Raw genomic sequence first — 23,192 nt, 5'->3', positions numbered from 1 at the left:
TTTCTTATGAATGCAGCTTTAAATTCGCTTCTGTGCACTTCTGCAGCAATCTGCAATTTAAAAAAAAACTTCAACGTTTTAGTGTGAATTCCTCTGAATAAAAGACCGTTTTGACAAATGTACGCAATTTCCCCGAATACAATGCATTTTTGTATGATGTTTTCACCAATATATGCATTAATGTGCTCACTTTGCCCAGACATCCATTTCTGGAAACATTGCTCAGCTGAAGAACTATACTGCAAAATTAGAAAAAGTGTGAATTCTGAAGGATGACTGCTTCAGTTTGCATATGGCTTCAGAAAATGTGGATTTGATAAGTTCACATTTGAATGGAAACTGAATCAAATTTCTCCCCCTTCCTTATCTCTGGTAAATAGCGGCAATTGGAGAATATGTGATGCATTCATAAGTATCTCGCTTCAAGTTATTATCAATCTCTTTCTCTGTTTTAATGTCCCTTTAAAGAGTTTATTAGTTTTCAGACTGGAATCACACTGACCTGTTTTTCTTCTATACCCACAAGTCCTGGAATGCAGGGATTTTCAGAAATTGGAAAAGAAATGAAATGTTGTTGTTGTTGTTGTTTAAAAAAGAGACAAGTTTCAGTATAACTGCCACAACCAGCTACCTTGCTTGTAGTCCGGAAATCTCTCTTTGCCAGAATTTAGCACAGGAGGAAAAGGGCATTTTGAGAGGTACCGTAGAAACAGATTTCTTATTTTAGCCCTCCTATTGACAAAGAGAAGATACGGTATTTCCTAAGAACTCTGTAGCCCCCTAGTGGACAATGTTCTGTATAGAATAGAACTAGAACTAGAATTACCGTGCTTTATTGTCACTGTACCACTTGTTTACAGTGAGACTAAACGAAACACACACACCCCAATCTCTTAGTCCCTTTCCCTTTATGTTTTGTGTATTTACAGTATTTTGCTGGGTTTTTAATTTTTTTAAAAAAATAAAAACCCTTCCTTTCAGCCTTTCTCACATGCACACCAAAGGCAGAAGAGAGGCTAAAAAATGCTGGTAGTGACATCTATGAAACTATTCTAACCAGATGTGGTGTTTACTGCATGAATGCAACAAATGTACATGTTAAATAACCTATTTCCTGCAGCCGCGGCAATGGAGAGTTTAATTCTTTCTCTCTCTGTCACAGTTCAATACAAAAATATCTCTCTCCAAAGCTACTGTTTGCATTTCAAGGGAGGCCTCCATTGATGCCAAGAGGGCTTCCATTAAAAGGCAAATAGCAGCTTCAGGGAGGAGATTTTGTCAGAATCACGACCATGAAAGTGTTAAACTTCCCACCCCCATCTGACTCCTATACTCCCAAGGTTGCTAAGGCTTCCCACCTGCAATTTAAATAACCAAGAATAGCATCTACACTGTTAATGTCCCATCTAGTCTCATGTGCAAACTTGCACTCCTTATTGTTACGCATTTAAAAATAAGTAATAATCAGAATAAGGCTGGAAAAACCCATTTTGCAGGCAATTTTGTAATACAGTATTTATAATTCTTATAAAGTTCAAACAAAGGGTTGGTTTTACACAGTTCATAATGGTCTATTTACAGAAAGTCCAGCTTCACACACAAGCATACATATTCTGTAATACATTCATACATTCGGTCCTGATACAAGAAAGTAGGAAAGAGAGAAGAGCAGGTTCTGTGATTCGCCACCGGCCTCTCTTCCAGCAAACCACAAACAAATGTACAAATGACATCATTACCCTCAATGTGGAAAAGGGGTAACTTACACGTCTCAGAAAGTTCTTTGTTTTTAGCAGCAGTTCCAGTACAATATCTCTGGCTGCTGTACGAAATGCAGCACAGGATTATTTGAAACACCACAATCTTAAACCAACTCATGAGATTGTTCAAGCCTCCAGATGTCTTTCACAGTTCTTAGGTATACTTAAGGAAATGCTGTGTGTATGTGTGTGTGTTTAATGCCCTGAATCAGTTTGAAATGAAACACACAAATCTTATGCTTAGTGAGAGGTGTGATGATGGAGGCAGCCCCCTCAACCCCACATCTCCCAGTGTTTTTGACCCTCTTGTTGAGTGGTTCTGCACCATACAACTGGTGTAAAGAGATTAAGAAATTTGGGGTCTCGTTGTTGTTTTTTTGGACTCTTGAGAAATCCAGTAGAGACATTCCTTCCTACTTCTTCTTGCCTTTCCTAGAGAAACACATGGGAATGCCGTTTCTGAGGATCCATAACATGGTGTCATGCCTTGGAGCAGTGGTTATCGGATTGTGTTCTAAGGAACTGTGGGATTCTTCTTTCTTGGTCAGAACATCAATTACGGCAAATGTTTGCCAGGAGACCCTGTTCAGAGCAATGTGCATTTACTAGAAAAGTGGCGTGGTCAAGGCTCCAGTCCCAGTTTGTGCAGGGTGATGGCGAGACGCAACAGGATAGCTCAATTGGTAGAGCATGAGACTCCTAATCTCAGGATTGCGGGTTCGAGCCCCACAACGGGCAAAGGATTCCTGCATTGGCGGGGATTGAATTACATGACTCCCGTGGTCCCTTCCAACTCTACAATTCTATGATTCCATGTGTGTGGCCTAGAAAATCTCCCAGGAGAATCTTTTGGAATAAGGGTGGGAAACTTGTGGCCGTCCAGTTGATGTTGAACTCTAATTCCCATCCGCCCCGGCAGAAATGGTCAGGGAATGATGGGAGTTGTAGTCTAGCAACGTTCAGAGGGCCACATGTCCCCTACCCCCTGCTTTCAAACATGCCTCCCCATGGCATTCTAGCTGGTAAATTAAAGGCTTCCTGAAGCTACAAGAAAGTCCGAGAACCACTGCTTTAGGAGTCTGTTAAACCCACATTCCACAAACTTGTCTTTTCCAAAAGAGGGCAAGTAGATTAGGCAATATCCAGCTACATCATACTCAGAGTAGACTCATTAAAACCAATGCATGTAAGTATGTTGGTATTAATCAATCTACATATTACATCGTTTTTCTCCATGCTACTTCAAAAGTAAAAATCAAATGTGCATATTTTCTCCCAACCATATTTAATATTATTTTTTCATTTTTACGTAGACTCCCTGGGGTAATGCACATAATATCTTTAGACTGGAAGTGCCATAGCAAGAGTGATGTCACGTATTTTCCTTGCTTTGGAAAAGGCTTCTGTGCCTATTCCATACGCACCCTCAATAAAACTGGAAAAGGTATCTTGTGCTAAGTGTTAATTAAGGGTTTTGATTATGTTAACCTGACATTTAGCATTTGTAGTGATACAAATTCCTTGTATTGCTGGCAAACCACCAAGGTTGAGGTTGCAAGTGGTATAGGAACTGTGGGCTGCTTATGTCCCCCCCCCCCAAGCATTTATTAGCAGCACATATGGCAAATCTTAGGATGGGCCACCTAGAACTTGATTTTTTTTAATATAAAAAAATTCTGATCATTTTCTTTAAATAATAATAATAATGAGCCCAAACCATAAAGTTCCAGGTCGCAATCCAGCTCTAGCTATGTGCAACTATGAGACACGAAAGGTTCTACCTAACCCATTCAGACTCGGATAATGATAATGATGTGGGTGGCATTGGCTGTGTGTACAAAAGCCTGCTCTTGCACACAGATCTCTCTCTGTGGGTAGATATTTCCCCCCTTTTCAATGCATCCCAGTATTATTCTTGTACATTATAAAAACAGAAAAGGACTTATAATTTATTTGCAAAATAAAGTATTCACACGCACACACACAATTGGCGTAATATATAGTAGCTTACGGTGTTCAGAAAGAAAGATTGTCTATCGTTCGTTTGGCTGTGCATGGAGAATCCCAGCTGCAAATGAAATGGCTGCACTTCATAGTGGAGGGGCAGGGATAAGAAGCAACAGCACAGAACTGTTTGAAGACCCTGTTGGAATTCTATTGGCACCTGTGTCTGTACGCATGAATAAGAATCCCAGTGAAATGCAACTCTGATTTAGTCTAAACCCATCCTTGACATCAAATCTGGACACCAGATGTCTCCATATCACCCCCAGTACAAACACACACACTTTCCTTGCAAGAGGGAGCAATTTATGGAAAGTTTCTTTTTAAAGCAATTGGGTCACCAAATTTGTGTGCATGTGTCCCCCAACAGCAATGGGGACCAGGCCTATGAACCGCTGCTATGATGTGCAATTAAGCATGTAATATGGCTTTATGGAGCATTGAAGAAATACACAGAAGTTGGTAGCTTTCTTGCATTTTTGAAAACCTGTCTCCACTTCAACAATCAAGCTTCTTATTTTGAGACTCCTTCAGCTGAGAGGGAAAACATGGTGGGGGCCAATAATGTTTTCAACTAAAGGGTCAGAAATCAGAAGACACCTCAATGGAATTTCTGGAAGTCTGGGGCTGCAGTACATTATGTTGATGATCATAAACATCTCCCAGTCAGCGACTGCAATTGTGCAGGAGCACTACTTTATTAAATACGGCCGTTTGGCTGACTTTGCTACACAAATCATTCGTGGGCTCACAACTGCCCTGGGTGAAGTGCCGTGTGAACCGGAAGCAACACATATACCTGTTTGCATGCATGTCCTGCTGTTGCAGCCTCCGAAAAACAGGCTATTGCAATTGCAGCAATGACACGCAGCTGGGCATCTGTGTAACTCCAGTTGTTTGCAGGCTGCTCTCGCCATGAGAATGTGGGCACCATGGGCAAGTTTTTAGGGCATTCGCTGCTGCTGCTGCTGCTACATGTAGAAACCAGCTCTTAACTTACAGGTAGGTAGCCGTGTTGGTCTGACGTAGTCAAAACAAAAATAAAAAAATCCTTCCAGTAGCACCTTAGAGACCAGCTAAGTTTGTCATAGGTATGAGCTTTCATGTGCGTGCACACTTCTTCTTCTTCTGCACACGAAAGCTCATACCTATGACAAACCTAGTTGGTCTCTAAGGTGCTACTGGAAGGATTTTTTTATTTTTTGTTTTAGCTCTTAACTGTGTCAACTTTAGGCTTGTGTTTACATGCAAGGAAATCCAAAGGTGGCCGAATTGCACATTATCCAAAGCCATGCCAGCTCTCACCAGCAGGAGGCTATTTTGCTCCTCCATCCTTGTTTCTGATTTTTTTAAAAAAAGTGTGCTGGAGTGTACCACTTCCACTGGTTGAGCGCTGCATATCAGATATTGAATCTGCATACTAAAAATTGCCGAGAGGTGGGAGCAGAACAGACACTTTAAATTGGAATTATTCTGCTGAGGAATTTTCTGTGGAAATGGCCTAAAATTTCAGCCACAGTACTGCAACGCAAAGAAGCCTTTCTGCAAAGCCCTCCTGTCGGTGTAACACTCACATAAATTCTGGGCTGCTCTCCCACAGCACAGCCAGAGCCTGACCAACTGCACAAGCAGTTGATGGGGTGGGTCAATCAAGCAGCATGCAGTCTGAGAGTTGCATCCCAGCACCCTTAGCACCAGCAATGGGTAACACACGGCCCTACAGATATTGTTGGATTACAAGTCCCACCAATCGCGGCGCACACTGGTTGAGGGTGATGGGAGCTGGAGTCCAACAACACAAGAATCACATCCCCCCCCCCTGCTTTGCACCATTGCCAGAGATCGCTGATCATGTGGTGCAGCTGCATGGGGGGGGGGGGACTGACCAGATGCCAAGTGGAGGTGACTTTATATTTTTCTCAGTTTACCAGCCGTACATACAGCATCCATCAAGTAGCCCTATTCCTAGATCAAAATTCATTTCAAACATCACACTACTATAGCAGCTTTGTGGGACCTACACTTCCCAATCACCATCAATATGCCTTCATGCAAAAACACCTTTATATATTTCTGGAAGTGCCTTCTGTCTCAGGGATTTGAAAGCGGTGGTGGTGGTGGTGGGGGGTTGTGACATTGTCCATCGCAGCAGAGGGATGGTACAGTCTTCCTTGAAATAAGATGGCATGGCAACAGACCTTTAAGATGACCACACATTCTCATCAGCCGTAGGTCCATTTGCAAGCACCTAAACAAGTAGAGGACATCACATGGGGGAAGCCTTAATTTTTTTGCTGGGGTGTGTGTGTGTATCCTGTTCAAGAGCTCAGCATATGACAATGTCCCAAAATGAAGTGTGGAGCCCTGAACGGCAGCATCAGACAGAAATGTCAGCACCAAATGCAGAGGATATGTTCCCTCAATCACAAACTGGGGGAAACAAAGGCACCCTCTTGAAACGACAGACAAACCCCCAAACTGCCTTCACAGTCACTGTTCCTTGCTTTTGCCTAACTCGTCCCAAGATGCCCATCTTTCCCCAGCCACCACTCAAAGCACAGAAGATCGTATCTCAAAGCAGGCGGCGTCCTTTGCTGTTGTGCAAAGGCGTCCTAGTTGGCTCAGGTTCAGGAACGGTATTTTCTTCACCCAACCTATTTCTGTTGTTCTTGCCGACCATGATTGTCTTGAGGAAATCAAGCCTTGAGGAGAGGATGAGCAGCTGATCTGAATGGATGGAGGAATTTGAGATGGCCGCTGCAACAGAATATCGCCCGTGGAATCTGCAGACCTTTCTTTAAATAATCCAGTATTTAACCAACGTAGCCACGAAGCTGAAGGCATGGTGACCCTTCAATGCTGTCAGCCTAATTTAGGCAACACCCTTTTCAATGGTTCCAAAAATGCAGTATAAAAAAAGCATACTGTCGTTTCATTTGTCAAGTTCTAAGATACCTCTGAAGTTTCTATTATCCTCCATATTTCCTAGATTAGCAAGTTGTTGAGGTTTTTAAAAAATGTATTCCATGCTGATGAAATTTCACAGAATTCTTAAGTTCAGAACTTGTGGGAAAGGCGATTTGGTCCAGCGTCCACCAGTAAGTAGAGAAGAAGATGGAGTCCTGAGGAAATGCGTCAAGGTGTGTTCAACTCCCAGCTTTCTGTTCAGCTGTTAAGCTTCTTGTCAGCTCACTCTCCTTCATTTCTGAATTTGTGGGTGCTGTGCTGCAGGAACCACTGTAGACATCTGAAAGAGGAATGCATCTCTATTGGTAATGAGGAACTCTCTTGCAGAGATGCTGGCTGAGCGTGGTGTGTGCATATTTGCAGAACGATTTTCCACCCACCAAATGGATCCCAAGTTTCATGAAAGAGAATGCCACAGCAACCATCTCAGACCTCATCTGCAGCTGAATCGAAGTTCTAGATTCTGCATTTTCTGATTAACACCTCCTCATTTCCCTCTTGGTATTGCCACTGCCCCCAGAGGTTCAGGAGGTGGTGGCTCAGAAAAGGGCATTCTCTGAGGCAGCCTCTAAGCTGTGGAATTTCCTTCCCAAAGAGGTGTGTCTAGACTAGCACCTTCAGCGCTTTTGCTGCATATGTTGAAGACACAGCTTTTTATCCTGCCCTTTGACACCTGATTGTTGTTGTTTGCTTTTTTCTTTTTCTTTTATAATATTTATTTAGTTAGCTTTCTATGCATAAAACAACAACCTGGGTGTTTTTTTAAAGCATCCACTCAATTTTTCTGATTTAGCTGATTTACTTTTCTATTGCTATAACCCATCTTGGAACTTTATGGTAAAGAGTGGGTAAGAAATCCAATAAACAAACACAGGCATGGCCAAACTTTTGGCCCTCCAGTTGTTTTGGGACTACAACTCCCATCATCCCTAGCTAACAGGACCAGTGGTCAGGGATGATGGGAATTGTAGTCCCAAAACAGCTGGAGGGCCAAGTTTGGCCATGCCTGAACAAACAAAACCAGAAGACTATAGTTCTCTCTCCTAGCTAGGAAACAGAGCCAAGGGCGTACCCACCGCGGGGCAAGTGGGGGCCGCTGCCCCTCCCTAGAAGCTACAAAGGGGGGGAGGCATATAAAAAATTGGTATAAAACAGCCTCTGAGCGCGCACTTTTTTCCACTGTAAAAAGAGCAGAGGCCGGTGGGGAGGAGTTGCGTGACCTCCCCTCCCCCTCCCCTCCTTTCGGCCCCCTGCTCCAGCCTATCCCTGCTGGCCAATAGGGCCGGCTGGGGGGTGGGGTTTGACTACATTTTGGCCTGCGCGGCAGCATTCAAACCCTCTTTGCTGCACCACATCGGATCTGCATCGTCTCCTCTCTGCGGGTGTGGCTGGGGGGAGAAGCCTGGGTGAGCACAGCTGAGCATGGGGGAGGGGGGCTAACTGTTTGACTGTTCACGCTTCTTTCTGTGAAGGTCTTTTGGGCTCGCATTAATTGCTCTGTGCTGCTGATTGCTGCCTCCCCGCCTCTTTTATCTCAAGGGATCTCCGCAGTACCCCTCCTTCAATCCAGCTGCCCCCCCCTCCCTAAGTCTGCTACTTTCGTGTTTAGTGGGTTTTCCCTGCTTTGCCCATTGTTTTAAAATCGGCTGTTTGAGTCTGGGGGATTCCCTGCTTTGGGGGATTCCTTGCCCGCAGCTGCCCTCTCCTCTGCGTCATTGATGGGGGGGGGGGTTGATGCTAGTATTTCAGCCTCCTTTAATTTTTGGATTCCTACAACTTTTAAACAACTGTGCACATATTCAGAACTGGCGATTCATTTTTAAGTTGTTATTAGAGTTTAAGTTGATTTTGGTTTTTCCCTAACCTTGAAGCATCTTTATTGGGAATTAAAACAGCGACTTTAAATCTGATTGGCGTAATGCAAGTTGACAAAACTATTTTGTTTTGGTTTTAAGCCGATTCAAGGTTCCAAGCATCCCAGTACTGCTTGATTGCCCTGCATATCTTAATTACTCCTTGGTTACCTGTAGTTCTTGGCTGGGAATTGGGTTTTTTTCTGCGGGGTACTTAGCTGGCCACATTGTTATCTCTTTGCTGGGTACTTAAGGTCTATCAGGGCCACATTGTTACTTTATCCCCTGAAGATCCTGTGTCTACAACAATAATAGCTTCTCATTTACTTCTCATTTGGTACTGCTGAGTTCCTTTATTTATTTATTTATTTATTTATTTATTTATCTATCTATCTATCTATCTTAGTTCCCGTGCTTGCAAAAATTGCTTTCCGTAGCTTGCTTTATCATTGACCTGAGTGGCTTGTGTTACATTTGACAACATTGTTGTGTTTTCAAATTTAATTTTGCTTTAACTTAAATACTTATTATTTTGATGTTTTGCTTTGGTTTAAAGGAGAATTGGCCAGTGGCCTGGCTGTTTTTCTAGAACTCTTCACACAGGACAATTTCACAGTACAATAGTAAATTTATGTGTTTAGTTTCCACAATAACATATATTAGTATTAAATATATAGAAATTTATTATACAAATTATAATAATATCACAAGTGCAGCAACTGCTAGTGAAAACCTCATGCATTTTCCTTTCTATAGATAATTTAAAAATTTTAACCAATATTTTTAGTATTATTACCACTTTATTTCCCATCCCTCCTCATCTCTTTCTTCTCCCCTTTAGCTATACTTTTTACCGTTTAAATTTTTTCTTCCCACATTTTTTCTTACCTTTATTATTATTATTACTTTTACTTTTTAACTTCATTTTTTTAAAAATCCCCCTTCCCCCTCCCCCAATATCAACATTTCTACAACACTATTATCACCCCATCTCCCACTTTTAATACATAGACTCCCCTCTTCATTTTATACACCAAATCCCCCCCTTTACTCATCTCCTCCTTATCATCCTAACCTACCCCACTTCTCACCCCCCCACTCCCACTTTTGTCACAGTTGTTTGACTGCTGGTTGGCCTGCCTTTAAATTGAAACCTGCTTGTCTGACTGTTTTTGAGAGGGGAGCCTTTTCCCTCACCCTTCCCCCCCCCTTTGTCTTTTTTTTTTTTAAAAAAAAAATTAAAATACTGCGGTGGTAGAAGGCTGGGTGGAACAAAGCTGGGAAGCTGTTAAAAATCTGGGAGACTGAAGCAGGAGACCACGGTGGTGGGTGGGTGGGGAAACGCAAGGGGAAGAGGGGGTCAACCCCAATGCATTTTAATCCTCCTCTGCTATAATTATATATAATTTTCTTAAAATTTTGGTTTCATTCACCTTTTCCGTGCTGAAATGTCACATGGCCATGGCTTGCCCCCCCCCCTGGTTTTGATCCTGGGTACGCCCCTGAACAGAGCTCTTAAAGCTCTCCTGCAATTTCCTACTGCACAAGAGTGTTCAGAGTTAATAGCACTGATTGTTAAGAAAGGGAACAGCACAGAGCTTTCAAAACACTGTGGAATGTTGGTTACCTGCATTGCTGATATTGTGAATGTTGCTGGTGTCGCCATCTGCTGGCTGCAGCAGACTGGAAGGGACCCAGTCCGTTTTCTCAGAAACCAACTTCTTCACTAACCTGATCGTTCAAAGGAAATATATAGAATCACCATCTTTTTCCCCCTCAGTAATGCCGCTATTGCTGTAGCCTCCAAGGAAATTCCTACAATATCCCCGGATTTGGACAAAGAAGCTTGTTACAGAGAGGCATTGGGAGGACAAAAACAGGGCAAATCTGATCAGCTGTTTTTCATGCATTTGGAGGCATGCCCCCAATTGTGACATTTTTGCAAGTTTGTTTTCACAACCCCCTATCAAGAATTCTCCGTGAAAATAATTGGAGGGCTTGTGCATATACTTTTTTTTTTAATTGGGGGGGGGAGCAAGCAACACTCGTCGCAACTCCACACTCAACCAGAAAGAAAAAGCCCAAACCCCTCAATTCTAAATAAGATTGGAAGGGGCAGTGAGGCTTGGTAAGCACAAAGGGAGGTATCATGTTGAGGACCCCAGGGGTAGGGGATCAACTTCTAGACACCCTTTTGCCATATCCAGCACTCTGAGATAAGTTGCCTGTTACCCAGTGGGTGGTATTCAACCTCCACATCTCATTAGTGCAAGGATTTCCATTTTTGCAAATGGATTTTCCTTTCTTCCCCAAGTGGACCTCGTGCCCTCACCAAACGTGCTCCAGAGGGTAGGGAAAACCTCTAGAACAGTTTTAAAGGGTGCACTGGCAGAGGGGAGGGGGACAATGTTATCTTGTGCCAAGAAGATATATATTTGCGACGATTGAATGGGAGACTTAGTACAATGTCAGATTCCACCGTATGTCCCCAGTGGTCAGTTTGCCAACGAAGGAGAGATGTGGAGAAAGCAAGGCAAGAAGATTTATTGGCTCAGCACCCCAACAGTAAAACCAGTTGCTGGAAAGAACCGTAAAGCCCACTTTACACACAATGCAGCAGCAAAAGTGTGAGACAGTTTGCTGCCAAGTATATATTCGGCATGGAACTATAGCCTGTCTAGAGCTCCAAAAACGCTATCCATATATTTTAAACTTCAACAGGCTAACACATTTATTGGTCAACTCGAATCTGCTACATGTCTCTACACGGTTTTTATTATACACACACGTAACATTCAGAAGTGTGCCCTATGCACACCTAAAACTATGAAGTGTGAAATGCCCTCCTGTTTCCATTTCTGCTCCCGCTAGGTTGAAAACCCAAGGGGCCACGAACACAAAACACAAGCTAACTGGCAGCTAAACTAAAATGCATCCGCCCTGGGCAAAGGAAGGAAATGGGTTGAAAATGGGAGTACATGCACACTCAACTGTTTTTCTTCCCTTGGATGCTATCAGGTGATGCAATCCATGTGAAGGCCTGACACCCATAGAAAATTGCTGCTCGTTTCTAGGGCAGGTGTAGCACTGTAGGGTCTTACAGACTGCATAAAGGATACATGGCAATGTATGCAAACAGGGTGATGTTGCATAGCAGCACAGTACATGTTTATCCTCACAACACTGACCTGGCTTTGCATTGTACTGCTTGGAGGCATGCCTTTGGGTCTCAAATCCGCATTGTGAAACCCACCTGTCTGCTTTTGCAAAGAGCGTGCGATGCCAGTTTGTGGGGTTGGGGGAGGAAAGAAATTATCCTTGACATTTATTAAACTAAATATATATACCCCTTGATTGTAGTAAAACCTCCCAGGGGGTTACAATAAATTTTAAAATCATCATTAAAAAAAAACACAACCTTGTTAAGAACATAAAAGGAAGGTCTCCTCCCATCCCCTTTTCCTAATTGTTCTTCCTTCACCAGTTTGTTTCTGGAGGAATTTGTGTATCTTGAGTCCTCTGAGGAAACCCAGCCAGATGGGCAAGGTAGAAATAACAAATTATCATCATCATCAACAGCAACAACATCTGGGGAAAAGGAATATACAGTGGAACCTTGGTTCTCAAACTTAATCTGTTCCAGAAGTTCGTTCGACTCCAGAAATGTTCGTAAACCAAGGCGTGGTGCAGGCACTCCGGAAACAATAACTGACAGTCACATTGGATGTTCAGCTTCCGAAAAACATTCAAAAACCAGAACACTTACTTCCGGATTTTCAGCTTTCAGGAGCTGATTTGTTAATCAACTAAGCCGTTTGAGAACCAAGGTTCCACTGTACAGCCTTTTCCACAATGCTCCTATCTCTTTCATTCAAATCCTGTGCTTTCCCCACATGGAAAAGCTGTTTCACATAAGAGAACTATGTTTCATTTTGACTGATTTGCTTGTTGAGAGCAGAGGCAAGGGGTGTCCTGGGGAACTCTATGCAGGCACTAGGAATGGATGAATCTGTCCATTTCAACTTCTCTCTGTTTTTCGCTCTTCCCATCATAAGTTCAGGTCTCCACCTTTCTGTATCAGTTTGCAGAAGTTTTTTCTTTTTTCTTTTATTAAAAAAAAAAGCCCTCACGGAAATTTATCAACTGATGGAAATTGTTGTCCAAAACAGCTGGAGGATGCTGGACTGAGAAAAATTGCTTTCAACACATGTTGGGAGAAAGAGAGGAGAGTCTTGCCCTAAGCTTTATGGGTATGTTTCTGAACTCACCCAACATAAATTTATCTCTACAGCAAATAATAATACTAAAAGCAAACCTAGCTTGTGGACTAATGGAGTTCACATAAAAATTGACACACCCTATTCTCTTCTGGCTGTTGTTTATCAGGGTTTGTTTCAATACTCAACTAACAACTGGAAAATGGTACCCTGTAGCCATTCTCTCTGGCAACTATACTTACCATTGTCCATCCTCGCCTTCCTGTATAAACTGCACTAAATCTCCATCCTCTAGAGTGAGAGAATCTGGGAAACAAGTGTCAAAACTGCCTTCTACCCGGTAAAGGTTGGATGCCTAAAACAAATGAAACAAGGCGGTATGTGCTGTTATTGCCGAAGGAAAGTTTATGGGCAGAGATAAGACAGGAATATAGTCTACTACAAGGCCCAAGGGATGCATTTCAGACATTCAGAATGACAAACGTATCCAGAAAAGGAGCACTTGCTGTGGTTTTTTCAAACACTCTAATTTTCCTAATGTTCTGTGCGCACAGCATACATTCAAAGCCCATCTCTCCGAAGACTCCTGAGAACTGCAGTTGGTTTGGTGTGCTGTGAATTGTAGTTACATGAGGGGTAAACTACAGTTCCTCTGGTTCTTTTTTTTGGGGGGGTGAGTGTGCTCTAAATGTGCTTTAAAGGTATGGGGTGTGCAAGGGACTGGGCCACACAAAACATTTGCTTTGACTGTTTTTAAAAAGCATGTCCGTAGTCTTTTTCACATTAAAAGCCCACATGCAACCCTATTTACAATTGCTTGGAGAGAAGCCCCACTGCACTGGGTGGGGTTTACCTCTAAATATAGGACTGCACTGTAAAGTTCATCTTTGAAACCTTACCAATTTATTTTTAAAATCCTGAACTGCTTTCACAAAAACACGAAGTGCTCAAAGCAAAATACCAAACCATCATGATTTCTCTTTCTCTTTCTTTCTTTCTTTCTTTCTTTCTTTCTTTCTTCCTTTCTTCCTTTCTTTCTTTCTTTCTTTCTTTCTTCCCAAAACCAGATTAAAACCAGATACAGTGGCACAAACAAAAGCAAGGGAGCTTTGTCCAACAGAGTGGGGCCAATGCTTTGGTAGGCAAAAAGGTTATTGCTGGGTGGCAGACACTGTATAAGAACTGGGCCATGTGGGCTGTGGCTGATAGGAATTGTAGTCTAAAAGATCTGGAGGGCACCAGGTCAGAAAAAGTTGACCTAGGCCTTGTAGATTAGAAACATTGTGGGTTTTTAACTAACAAGAGTCAGAGGACCTGAGGGTGCTGAATGCTAACTTTAGTATTTCTCCACTTGTGTGGTGCAGCTGCAGAACATGCAAAGCTTGTCCCCACGCTGATCCCTCAATGTGGAGCAAGTTATAAATCAAAGTAATTAGACAGACAGAACCCAAATTATGTCCTCACCTACTGCCCAGCCTGAGAAACGACAACAACAACTATAGGGAGGATTTAAGAAAACTGCACAAGTTGATAGCCAAATATTGCTGGTACCCACCCAACCCAATGCCATGGGTGGTATTCAACTAACATGCCCCATTGGTATAAGGATTTCTGTTTGCAAGGCAGGAATTCCCCCCACCCCTCATGTGCCCCATGCCCTCCCCAAATCTCTAGATCAGGCATAGGCAACCTCAGCCCTCCAGATGTTTTGGGACTACAATTCTCATAATCCCTGAACACTGGTCCTATTAGCTATAGATCATGGGAGTTGTAGTCCCAAAACATCTGGAGGGCCAAGGTTGCCTATGCCTGCTCTAGATGGTTGGGGAATCTCTAGAACAGATTTAGGGGGGCGCAAATGTTTCCTTGTGCAATCAGGAATCCTTGCACTGATAGGATGTTTACAAGGGCTACTTGGATACCGCCCCTTGTCTTCTTCTGAAACATTCCCATAGTTTTGGGGAATGCAAAACTGCATCTCCTGCTGCATTTACGCTCAGCTTTAGGTAAGCTTAATGACAGCATTACGAAGCTCTGGAAGGTGTTACCTACATTGTTAGGTTGGCTTTCTTCCTCCATATCTGAAGAGTTGGAGAGTTCCTCAGCGCTGGATGGGATGGCTTCAAAATCCTCAAACGTATCAAGTGACGGCATCTGCCTGCTGGGCCAACCTTTGCAAAGAAGGAGAGCGCTTGGCATCAGCAGCTGGCATACTCCGAAAATAAGCCATACCCCGAAATAAGCCATAGTGATAGGCAGTTAAACTGTACCATACTTAATAAAAAAAATAAGACATCCCCTGAAAATAAGCCACCTTGTGTTTTTTTGAGGAAAAAATAAATATAAGACGGTGTCTTATTTTTGGAAAACACGGTAGAAAATTGATGGCACTCCACAGCGTGAAAATCCAGCCTTTTTTAAAAAAACAAATGAGCAGCTCTCTACTGGAGGAGACCCACTCAAAGAGGTTAATTTATTGCATCTGCATCACATCCCTTCCTCCAAGAAGCTCGCTTGGAGCATCAGCACAGCTTCAAAACTAACCTGCAAGGGAAGCCAAGCCACGTCAAGTGGATGCAAAGGGTTATTGGAAGTGATGCACAATGGTGAGGCCTGGGCATTCAGCATTATAATGCATTGCTTCCACTCGCTAGCCTCAAGTAGCTCATCTCGAGAAGCTCCCTGTTAAAATCTCATCTGATCCTGACAAATAAGAACTATGGCAAGCATAGCGAACCGCCAACTCCCAAACCAGGGCTGCACATTTCCATATCAGTTTGTGACATTTTATTTAAAGCCATCATGGATATCGTTCAGCATTTTAGTGCCAACCCCTCCTAATATACACACTTTTTAAAAAAAACTCACTAATATTTTTGTATGTTCTTTTCACTATTATATGCATTTTACACACATTTTACCCTAGTATATACTTTATTTAGCTGAAGAACTGTGCTGTGAAGTTTGGAGAAGTGTGAATTCAGAGGCTCATGTATTGAGTTTTGGTTCATGCATTTTGGGGGGAACGTATGACTTAGGTAATTTTGCCCTTAAATGAGCACTGAATCAGATTTCTCTCTCCCCGCTCCCCATCCTGACAGGAGCAGCGTGTGAAATTTGGCCCTCGGAGAAGGAAAGCTAAGTTGTGGAACTGACTGGAGTGGTGCAGATGCTTAAAACAATTCAGTTCAAAACAACAACACCCCACCTAAAAAGCGAGTGGGAACTTGCCTTCAAAATCTGAATTTCAACATACACCTCTAAAATCTGTCTCACAGCGTTTCAGGATCAAACGATATGCTGCTTTCCAAGCTTGGTAAGACTCAGCCCTGTGGATTTACATTTTTCCAGCAGAGCAAATCATGAAAGTTCGTTGTCATGATAATTTAGCTAGCATCATGAGGAGCATACTGTCTTAACCAATGGTGGCTGATGGGGTGGAAAGCAGGGAGCCCACCAGTAGGTGGCGCCAGAGCCCATGATAAGCAGAGCCTCATAATTCTAATTTTGCTTCTACCCTCCTCCCTGCAGAGTTCTGCAGTAGCAACACCAGCATCAAATTTAGGGGTGCAAAATTTAGTGGGAGAAGATCCATTTGGGGGCACCAAATTTTGACCTCGCACAGATTACCGAAGTCCACCCCTGGCAACACTGATGCTACAGAGGATGAAACTGACAGCCAGGGTCACACTCTGGATTAGTTGTAAAAAAGAAGAAGGACCAGCCTGTACTCTATAGCTCCCTCCTCTGAAGAAGACACCAGCATCAGCATCATTCAACGTCATTTATAAATTGCTTCCTATAAGGCACCTGAAAGCAATTTGCAATAACATACAGTAGGCCTGAAACTCACCAGGGGATTATGTTCTGGGGGTCTGCACACAAAGGCAAAATTGCACAAAGTCAAGAATACCCCCCTCTCCCCCCGAATCACTCACACATTTGTGCACACTAAGCCTCACTCAACGTTCCTAGAGGCTGGTAAGCAAGGCAGAGTGCTTAAAAAGCTCTTTCCGCACTGGGTTTTCCTGCTGCAGAAAGAGTTTTAAAATCCTCCACCTCGCTTATCAGGCATAGCCGCTTCTGATGGGTCCCCCACCCCCCAGTCTCCTGTCCTCTTTCTGTTTATTTCTTTATTTTCCTATGAAGTGCACAAGGCTGATATCATGTAAGTAAACAGCGTACAGTACAAGTTTTGGGCCTGCTGTATATAAAACAGTTACATATATTAAAAAACAGTTAAAACAACTGCATATAGAAAAACAATGTTTAATGATGGCAGCGCATGCATAAAATCAACCTTTATCCAGGAAAGAAAGACGAGGCGGATATTTTACAAAGCTTGATGAAAGATGAGCATCTTCGGCAGGTGCTAGAAAAACATCAGAGAAGGTGCCTCTCTGATATGCAGTGGTGGGTAGTTCCACAGGGTAGGTGAAGCCACACTAATGGCTCAAATCTGACAATGTAATAAGCGCACGTCGTTATAGGATGGTACCTGCCGAGTCCCCTCTCCTGTGGGATGCTGTGACTGGTTAGGTATGGAGGGGGTGAGGCGATTTAAAACCTACATTCAGATGTGTGTAGATTTCATCCCCATTTTCTCTCAAGACAACAACAAGGGGGGAAAGGGAGCAGAAAGAGGGATGTACAAGGGTGAACAAAGGATAAGCGGAAGCAAAATAAAACTAATGAGGATGGAACAAAGAATTCCACTCTCAGCTGGAAGCAAGTATTTTATTTTTTTTAACATTTTAGGCACAACACAGCAGGAAGCCTCAGTAAAATGCTTGGGCTGGGCACCATGCTAGACTGTGTAAGCTCCCATTCATTTAGCAACAGGCTCCCATTCATTTTGGCAGAGCTATGCACAGGAAAACCCCAGACAGTACATACTAGTAGAGCCCTTTGTCTTCAGATATGCTCTGAGCAGCACTGGCATTGCATCTCAACACACATTTTGATTCCTATTTACCTGTCTGCGAAGCAGATCTAGGGACTGGCCTCGTAGAGCGAACAGCACTGCATTTAACTTGAGCCAAGAGGTTGCATTCAAAGGCATCTGTGACAGGAAGTAGGGTGTGTTTGTTTGTTTGTTTGTTTGTTTGTTTGTTTGTTTGTTTGTTTGTTTGTTTGTTTGGTGCTAGTTGTGATCTCAAAAATGTCAGGCCGAACATGCAACCCCACCCAGAAGATTTTCCTTGCTAGTAATGCTGTCGATGCTATGTACGTAAGATTGTCCCTTTGGAGTAACCTGAAATTAGGACCAGCTCTCCTGTAAAGGCCTGCACTCATACACATTTACTCTGACTAGACATATGCAGGATTTTGCTGCTGAGGATGAAGGCAGATGCAGCGTTCGAAGGATGAGCACAACAAGAATGGGCCATAGCTGAGAGGCAGAAGGTCCAGAGTTTAATCTTCGGCATCTCCAGGTAGGATTCAGAGAGAGACCCCTGCCTGAAAACGTGGAAGAGCCACTGTCAGTCTGTGTAGACATTACTGAGCTAGATGGACCAACGGTCTGACTCACTGTGAGGCAACTTCCTACCAGGTTCTTCATTGATGGTGTGAACCTGATTTTGCAACTTGTGCTTCAGGAATACCTCACCAACAAACCTGATTGGCAAGCTGGTTCTCACGGCAAGGAGAACCAGCCGTGCATCAGATAAGCCCGCACACCTTTTAATTTGCATTTTTAAAGGTGGGACGTGTGTATCTGCTCATAGATACATTCATTCTTTGCCCAATTAAAACAAAATTGCAAGCATTTAAACATCGCTTGCAAGACTGCTGCAGTGGGTGTTGATGGTATCACTGGCGCTAACCAGTCAGAGCTCACCACACCCAGCCTTTCCCTGGTTCAGAAAGGTCTCTTCAGAGCTTGCCACAGGACAGAAACAAAAATTGCCTGGGTTTAGATGGCAGTAACAGCACTTGCAAGTTACCTCCACCATTCATAATATGATGTGCCTGCCTTTGCCCAGAAAGAAAAGAGGGTGCCCCAGATTTGCCTAAAACATCACAGTGGGTGCCTGGCTGCCCATGACATTAGCCCAATGCAATGGGAGAACCCCACCCCTCTTTCCCAAGGGAACAGAAAACTTTAACCCAGTTTGGCCTGGATAGGGGTGTGGAACCTTTGGTCCTCCAGAGGTTAACTACAACTCCCATCATCCCTGGCCTGGGGCTGATGGGAATGGTAGTCCAGATTCCTCATCTCAGGTCTGCATTAATTACCCATGCGCTGAAAGAAGGGTGCCCACTGCTTTTGCCTCTCATTATCTCCCCTGGCATAAAAGGGGTAGGCCAAGTATACGAGGAGACCATTCATCGATATTACGTGATGGAGGGTGCATGCAGAGTACCATGGATACAAGAGCGATGCTCATTTTAGAGTCGTTTAATAAAGGAAAGAAGGTTGAGGTGAAAAAGAGGTCTAGCATGCAGCAAAGGACACAGGAACCACCTAAACATGGCCAACAGCAAACTCACGAGACAATTGTGGGACATGCTTTCAAGAGAGAAAGAATGGAACAGAAGAAACTGATGAAGCAATGAAGAAATGGCCGCAGACGTAAATGGACTGTGCCAAGCCCACAGCTGTTGTTTTCACCAATGATGCTATGAGTACCTTTTAGCAGGATTGTGACCCTTGTGAATATATAGTACTGAAAGGGGCCAGTTTTAAAATAAAATGTACATCTGGGTCTCTTGAGCTTTTGCACTCACTCTCCATAAGAAGGGAAATGGAAAACAGTGGTTTAACCCTGCAATCCTGTGGTTCGTGGGAAACATCTGAAGGCATCTGAAAGCAGCCCTGTTTAGGGAAGTTTTTAATACTGGATGAATCATTTTAATATCTGCTGGAAGCTGCCCAGAGTGTCTGGGAAAACCCAGCCAGATGGGTGGGGTATAAATAAATTATTATTATTATTATTATTATTATTATTATTATTATTATTATTAAACATCCCAATAGTCATCGGAAGCATTGCGTGTCTGAGAGGGAAGAGAGTGTGTCGAGTTGGCTTTCTGATTCTCTTCGTTTCAGCCTCCAATATGCCCTAACTGGAACTTGGCAGGCAGGCCAGACATATGCGTACAGGAAAGGATGATTCATGGTCTTCCAAAACCAGGAAATGGGCTGATATGCTGACTCGCGAGTCCTTACAAACTCTCTCATATGTCATATGCCAGTGATGATGAAAGAATAGGCATTCCATGAAGGATAATCAAGGGACTGTCACCAAAATGGTCCATGCATCAAATACCTTCGAAACCCAGAGGAGTTGGATCGCTTTTAATTTCATGCCTCTTGACTTTAACTGCAGGAACAAGGGGACCTGTGTGAAGTTTGCAGATAACAAGAATCGAAATATAGTTAGAACTTTGCCTTGCTCTCTCGGCATGGAAAGGAACAGGATTTGCAGCGGAGGGCAATGGTTAGCTTATCTTAGCATAAAATGCAATCATAATATTTTTTTAAAGTCAGCTTATCGAGATTGGGGAGGAACATACTTGTGATTTGCAACAAAAGCACCAAATACCTTGCTTTTTAAAATAATAATAATAATAACTGCAATTCTGAACGAAAGCAGAGAGCCCCACCCCCCAATAACGGACTTGTATTACCACTCCTAATGCATATATGATGCCCACAGAGATGAGTTTGAGTTAACATGAAAACTATACACCTATCTGAGCACGACTACAAATCATTCTGACCATAGGCAACAACCCAGCAAGTGTCTGCTATGATTTGGAGAAGAACTCAAGTTACATTTCCTCCGCCGTAATATTATTTTTTACCCACTCAGGTTTGTTCAGTGTTGATGTCACATACACGGAACCACCATTTTCTATCTTTAAATAACTTTATGGAAATCCACCCCAAAATAACATCTGATATGCTGCAATAGCCAAACAGCATTCCATAGCGAGAAGCAAAAGAACATAACCTTTGCCCCCCTCTCTATTATTGTTATCATTACCATTATTATTATCTCCCTCCCACCCCCCTTTGAAGCACAGTTACAAGTGGGCGTATGGACTCAGGAGACAGCCAATCAGTGCTGAGCAAAGCCCTATTCTGAAAGGAGGGCCACTTCATTATTGACACAAGAGCTGACCAATCAACAGTGTTCACATTCACTTTCTGCTCCAAACCAGAAGAGCTTTTTTATTTTTTGCAAAGAGCTCAGTCCAGGTGAGACGATAGCCCTTCTCTCAGAAGCACAGTTGAGTGCATTTCTGCACCAGGCAGGCTTTGAATTATGCCTGTCTGGTTGCACCCAGAGACTGAACCATTCTGACTTGCTTCGCATCCCTCCATAGCGCACAATGTTTGGAGTGGGTTGTGCACCCGACCCTTTCTACTCTTTGCCTTGCAAAGCACACCGCAGGCTCAGGCTTGCAAGGGTTTCCAATCGCCACCGCATTTGTACCAACGTCGGCAGAGGAAGGAAGGCGGCAAAGTGTTAATGGGACTGTACCTTTGGTTAGAGCAGATGTGTTAGTTGTGGTGCTGATGGAGGAAGCTAGGGAAAAGCGGCGGGTTACATCTCTCTCTTTAGATTCTGGATCTGGGAGGACAGATAGAGTCAGGTCAGGGAAGGGTTAGAAGTGAGCAAGCAAGCAAGGAAACGAGGAAGGAGGAGGAGAACAACAACAGCAACTGGGAGAAGGCTGGAGAAAGGTAGCTTGTTTCCATGGAAAACTGCAGCAAACAATACAACAAGCCCTGAACAGAACTGTGATAAATACATGCATTGTCTATGTGGCCAAGGAGTCCCTGGGGGTTCTAACCCCACCCCCTGGTTTGCCACGCAGGGATGCAGGAGGTCATCAATGGCCTATTAATGACCAGATACACTGATCCCCTGTAGCTACCAAGTGGTAACGTACCACCACCGTTTGCCTGTGGTCATTTGGTAAACTGATCAGCTGTGCTGTCCTGCCAAATGTTGCAACTCTTTCATTTCCTGAGATTTCTAATGAGGTGCTAAAGTGGGTGGGTGGGTGTGTAAATTCCTATCCACTAGGCAGGATAATAGAAACCACCGTTTTCACGCGCAATTACTGGCACACACTGTGTGTACGGAGATGACTTATTAATCTGTCCGTTTTGCTTTCCTTCCTTTTCTAATTTTTCCAATCTTCAGTTTGAGTGCAGTTTTGTGTGCATTTCTCCTAATATATACATTTTTGTTTGCAACGTTGTCTTGATATTCGCAGTTTTGCAAGCATTATTCCTGAATACAAGGCTTTTATACACACATTGGGTCATATTCAACTAAATATTTCAGCAGGTGGGAGCAAGTGGAATGACTCCTGTTTTCCCAAAGGGACTTGTCCCTCTCCTAACCCTGCATGTGCCCTGCACCCCCTCCCCAAATCTGTTCCAGAGGGTTGGGAGGACACTGCATGGTGGGGGAATTATGCCTGGCGTGGAGAAAGCAGATAGAGAAAAAGGTTTGCTCCCTCTCTCGAAACACTAGAACTCATAGATATCCACGTTGAAAGATTTAGGACAGATTTTTAAAAGTACTTCTTCGCCCAGCACATAGTCATGCTATGAAATTCGCTCTTACAAGAGGCATAGCTGCCAAGTCTCCCGTTTTTCGCAGGAACCCCCCGGATTTTAATCCGTTTCCCGCTGTTATAGAAAAAAAATCCTGGAAATCCCCCAGATTTCCTACCTGCCAGGGAGGCTCCATTTCGGGTGCCACTCTGCCCATGTCTGGGCACCGGAAATTGGGCAGAGCAGCACGGGAAGTCACTTCTACACGTGTCCGGACATGCGTAGAAGCGACTTCCGGTGCCGCGCCGCTGCTGATCCCGCATTTTTCAGCGGGAGACTTGTCAGCTATGACAAGAGGCAGTGATGACCATCAACTTGGATGGTTTTTAAAAAAGATAAGACATATTCATGGAGGAGGAGGAGGAGGAGAGGGCTTTCATAGCAAGTAGCCATGATGGCTCTGCTCTGCTTCCCCAATTGGAGGCAGCAATGCTTCCAAATGCCAGTTTCTGGGAACCACGGGAAGGTAGAGAGGGCCATTGTGCTTATGTTCTGCTTTGCTGGTTTCCAACAGGCATCTGGTTGGCTACTGTGAGAACAGGATGCTGGACTAGATGGGCCACTGGCCTGATGCAGCTATTCTTATGAGGAGAGAGGAGATTATTCCACCAGGCAAGCAGAGACACTTGGGCCGACAGAACAATCTCCTTAGCGCTACTTTGAACACAACCTCTAACTTTCACTAACGTACATCTTTTCCCCTCATATATGACTTTTCATACCTATTTTGGGGGGTTGGAGAACTGCTTCACAAAAGTTGGAGGTGCCCATGTTTTGTAGGACAGTTGCATTTCAGTTCATGTAGGGC

General features: G+C 43.6%; 1 protein-coding gene across 4 annotated transcripts in view; it reads right to left on the bottom strand.

Moving 5' to 3' along the window:
• Window positions 1-4,934: 4,934 nt before the first annotated feature.
• MCF2L2 (MCF.2 cell line derived transforming sequence-like 2) overlaps window positions 4,935-23,192 on the bottom strand; it is a 198,808-nt gene continuing 180,550 nt past the window's right edge. For all 4 annotated transcript variants that reach the window (XM_060274348.1, XM_060274349.1, XM_060274350.1 and 1 more), the window contains exons 27-30: window positions 14,854-14,972; window positions 13,044-13,156; window positions 10,212-10,315; window positions 4,935-7,011 (exon numbers count right to left, since the gene is read on the bottom strand). In XM_060274348.1, the coding sequence (XP_060130331.1) occupies window positions 6,911-7,011; window positions 10,212-10,315; window positions 13,044-13,156; window positions 14,854-14,972 (437 nt within the window). In that variant the 3' untranslated portion in view covers window positions 4,935-6,910. The remainder of the gene's footprint in view (window positions 7,012-10,211; window positions 10,316-13,043; window positions 13,157-14,853; window positions 14,973-23,192) is intronic.

Source organism: Zootoca vivipara, chromosome 5, assembly GCF_963506605.1.
Source record: "Zootoca vivipara chromosome 5, rZooViv1.1, whole genome shotgun sequence".
Lineage (NCBI taxonomy): Eukaryota > Metazoa > Chordata > Lepidosauria > Squamata > Lacertidae > Zootoca > Zootoca vivipara.
This window is presented reverse-complemented; position numbering and strand designations above follow the sequence as displayed.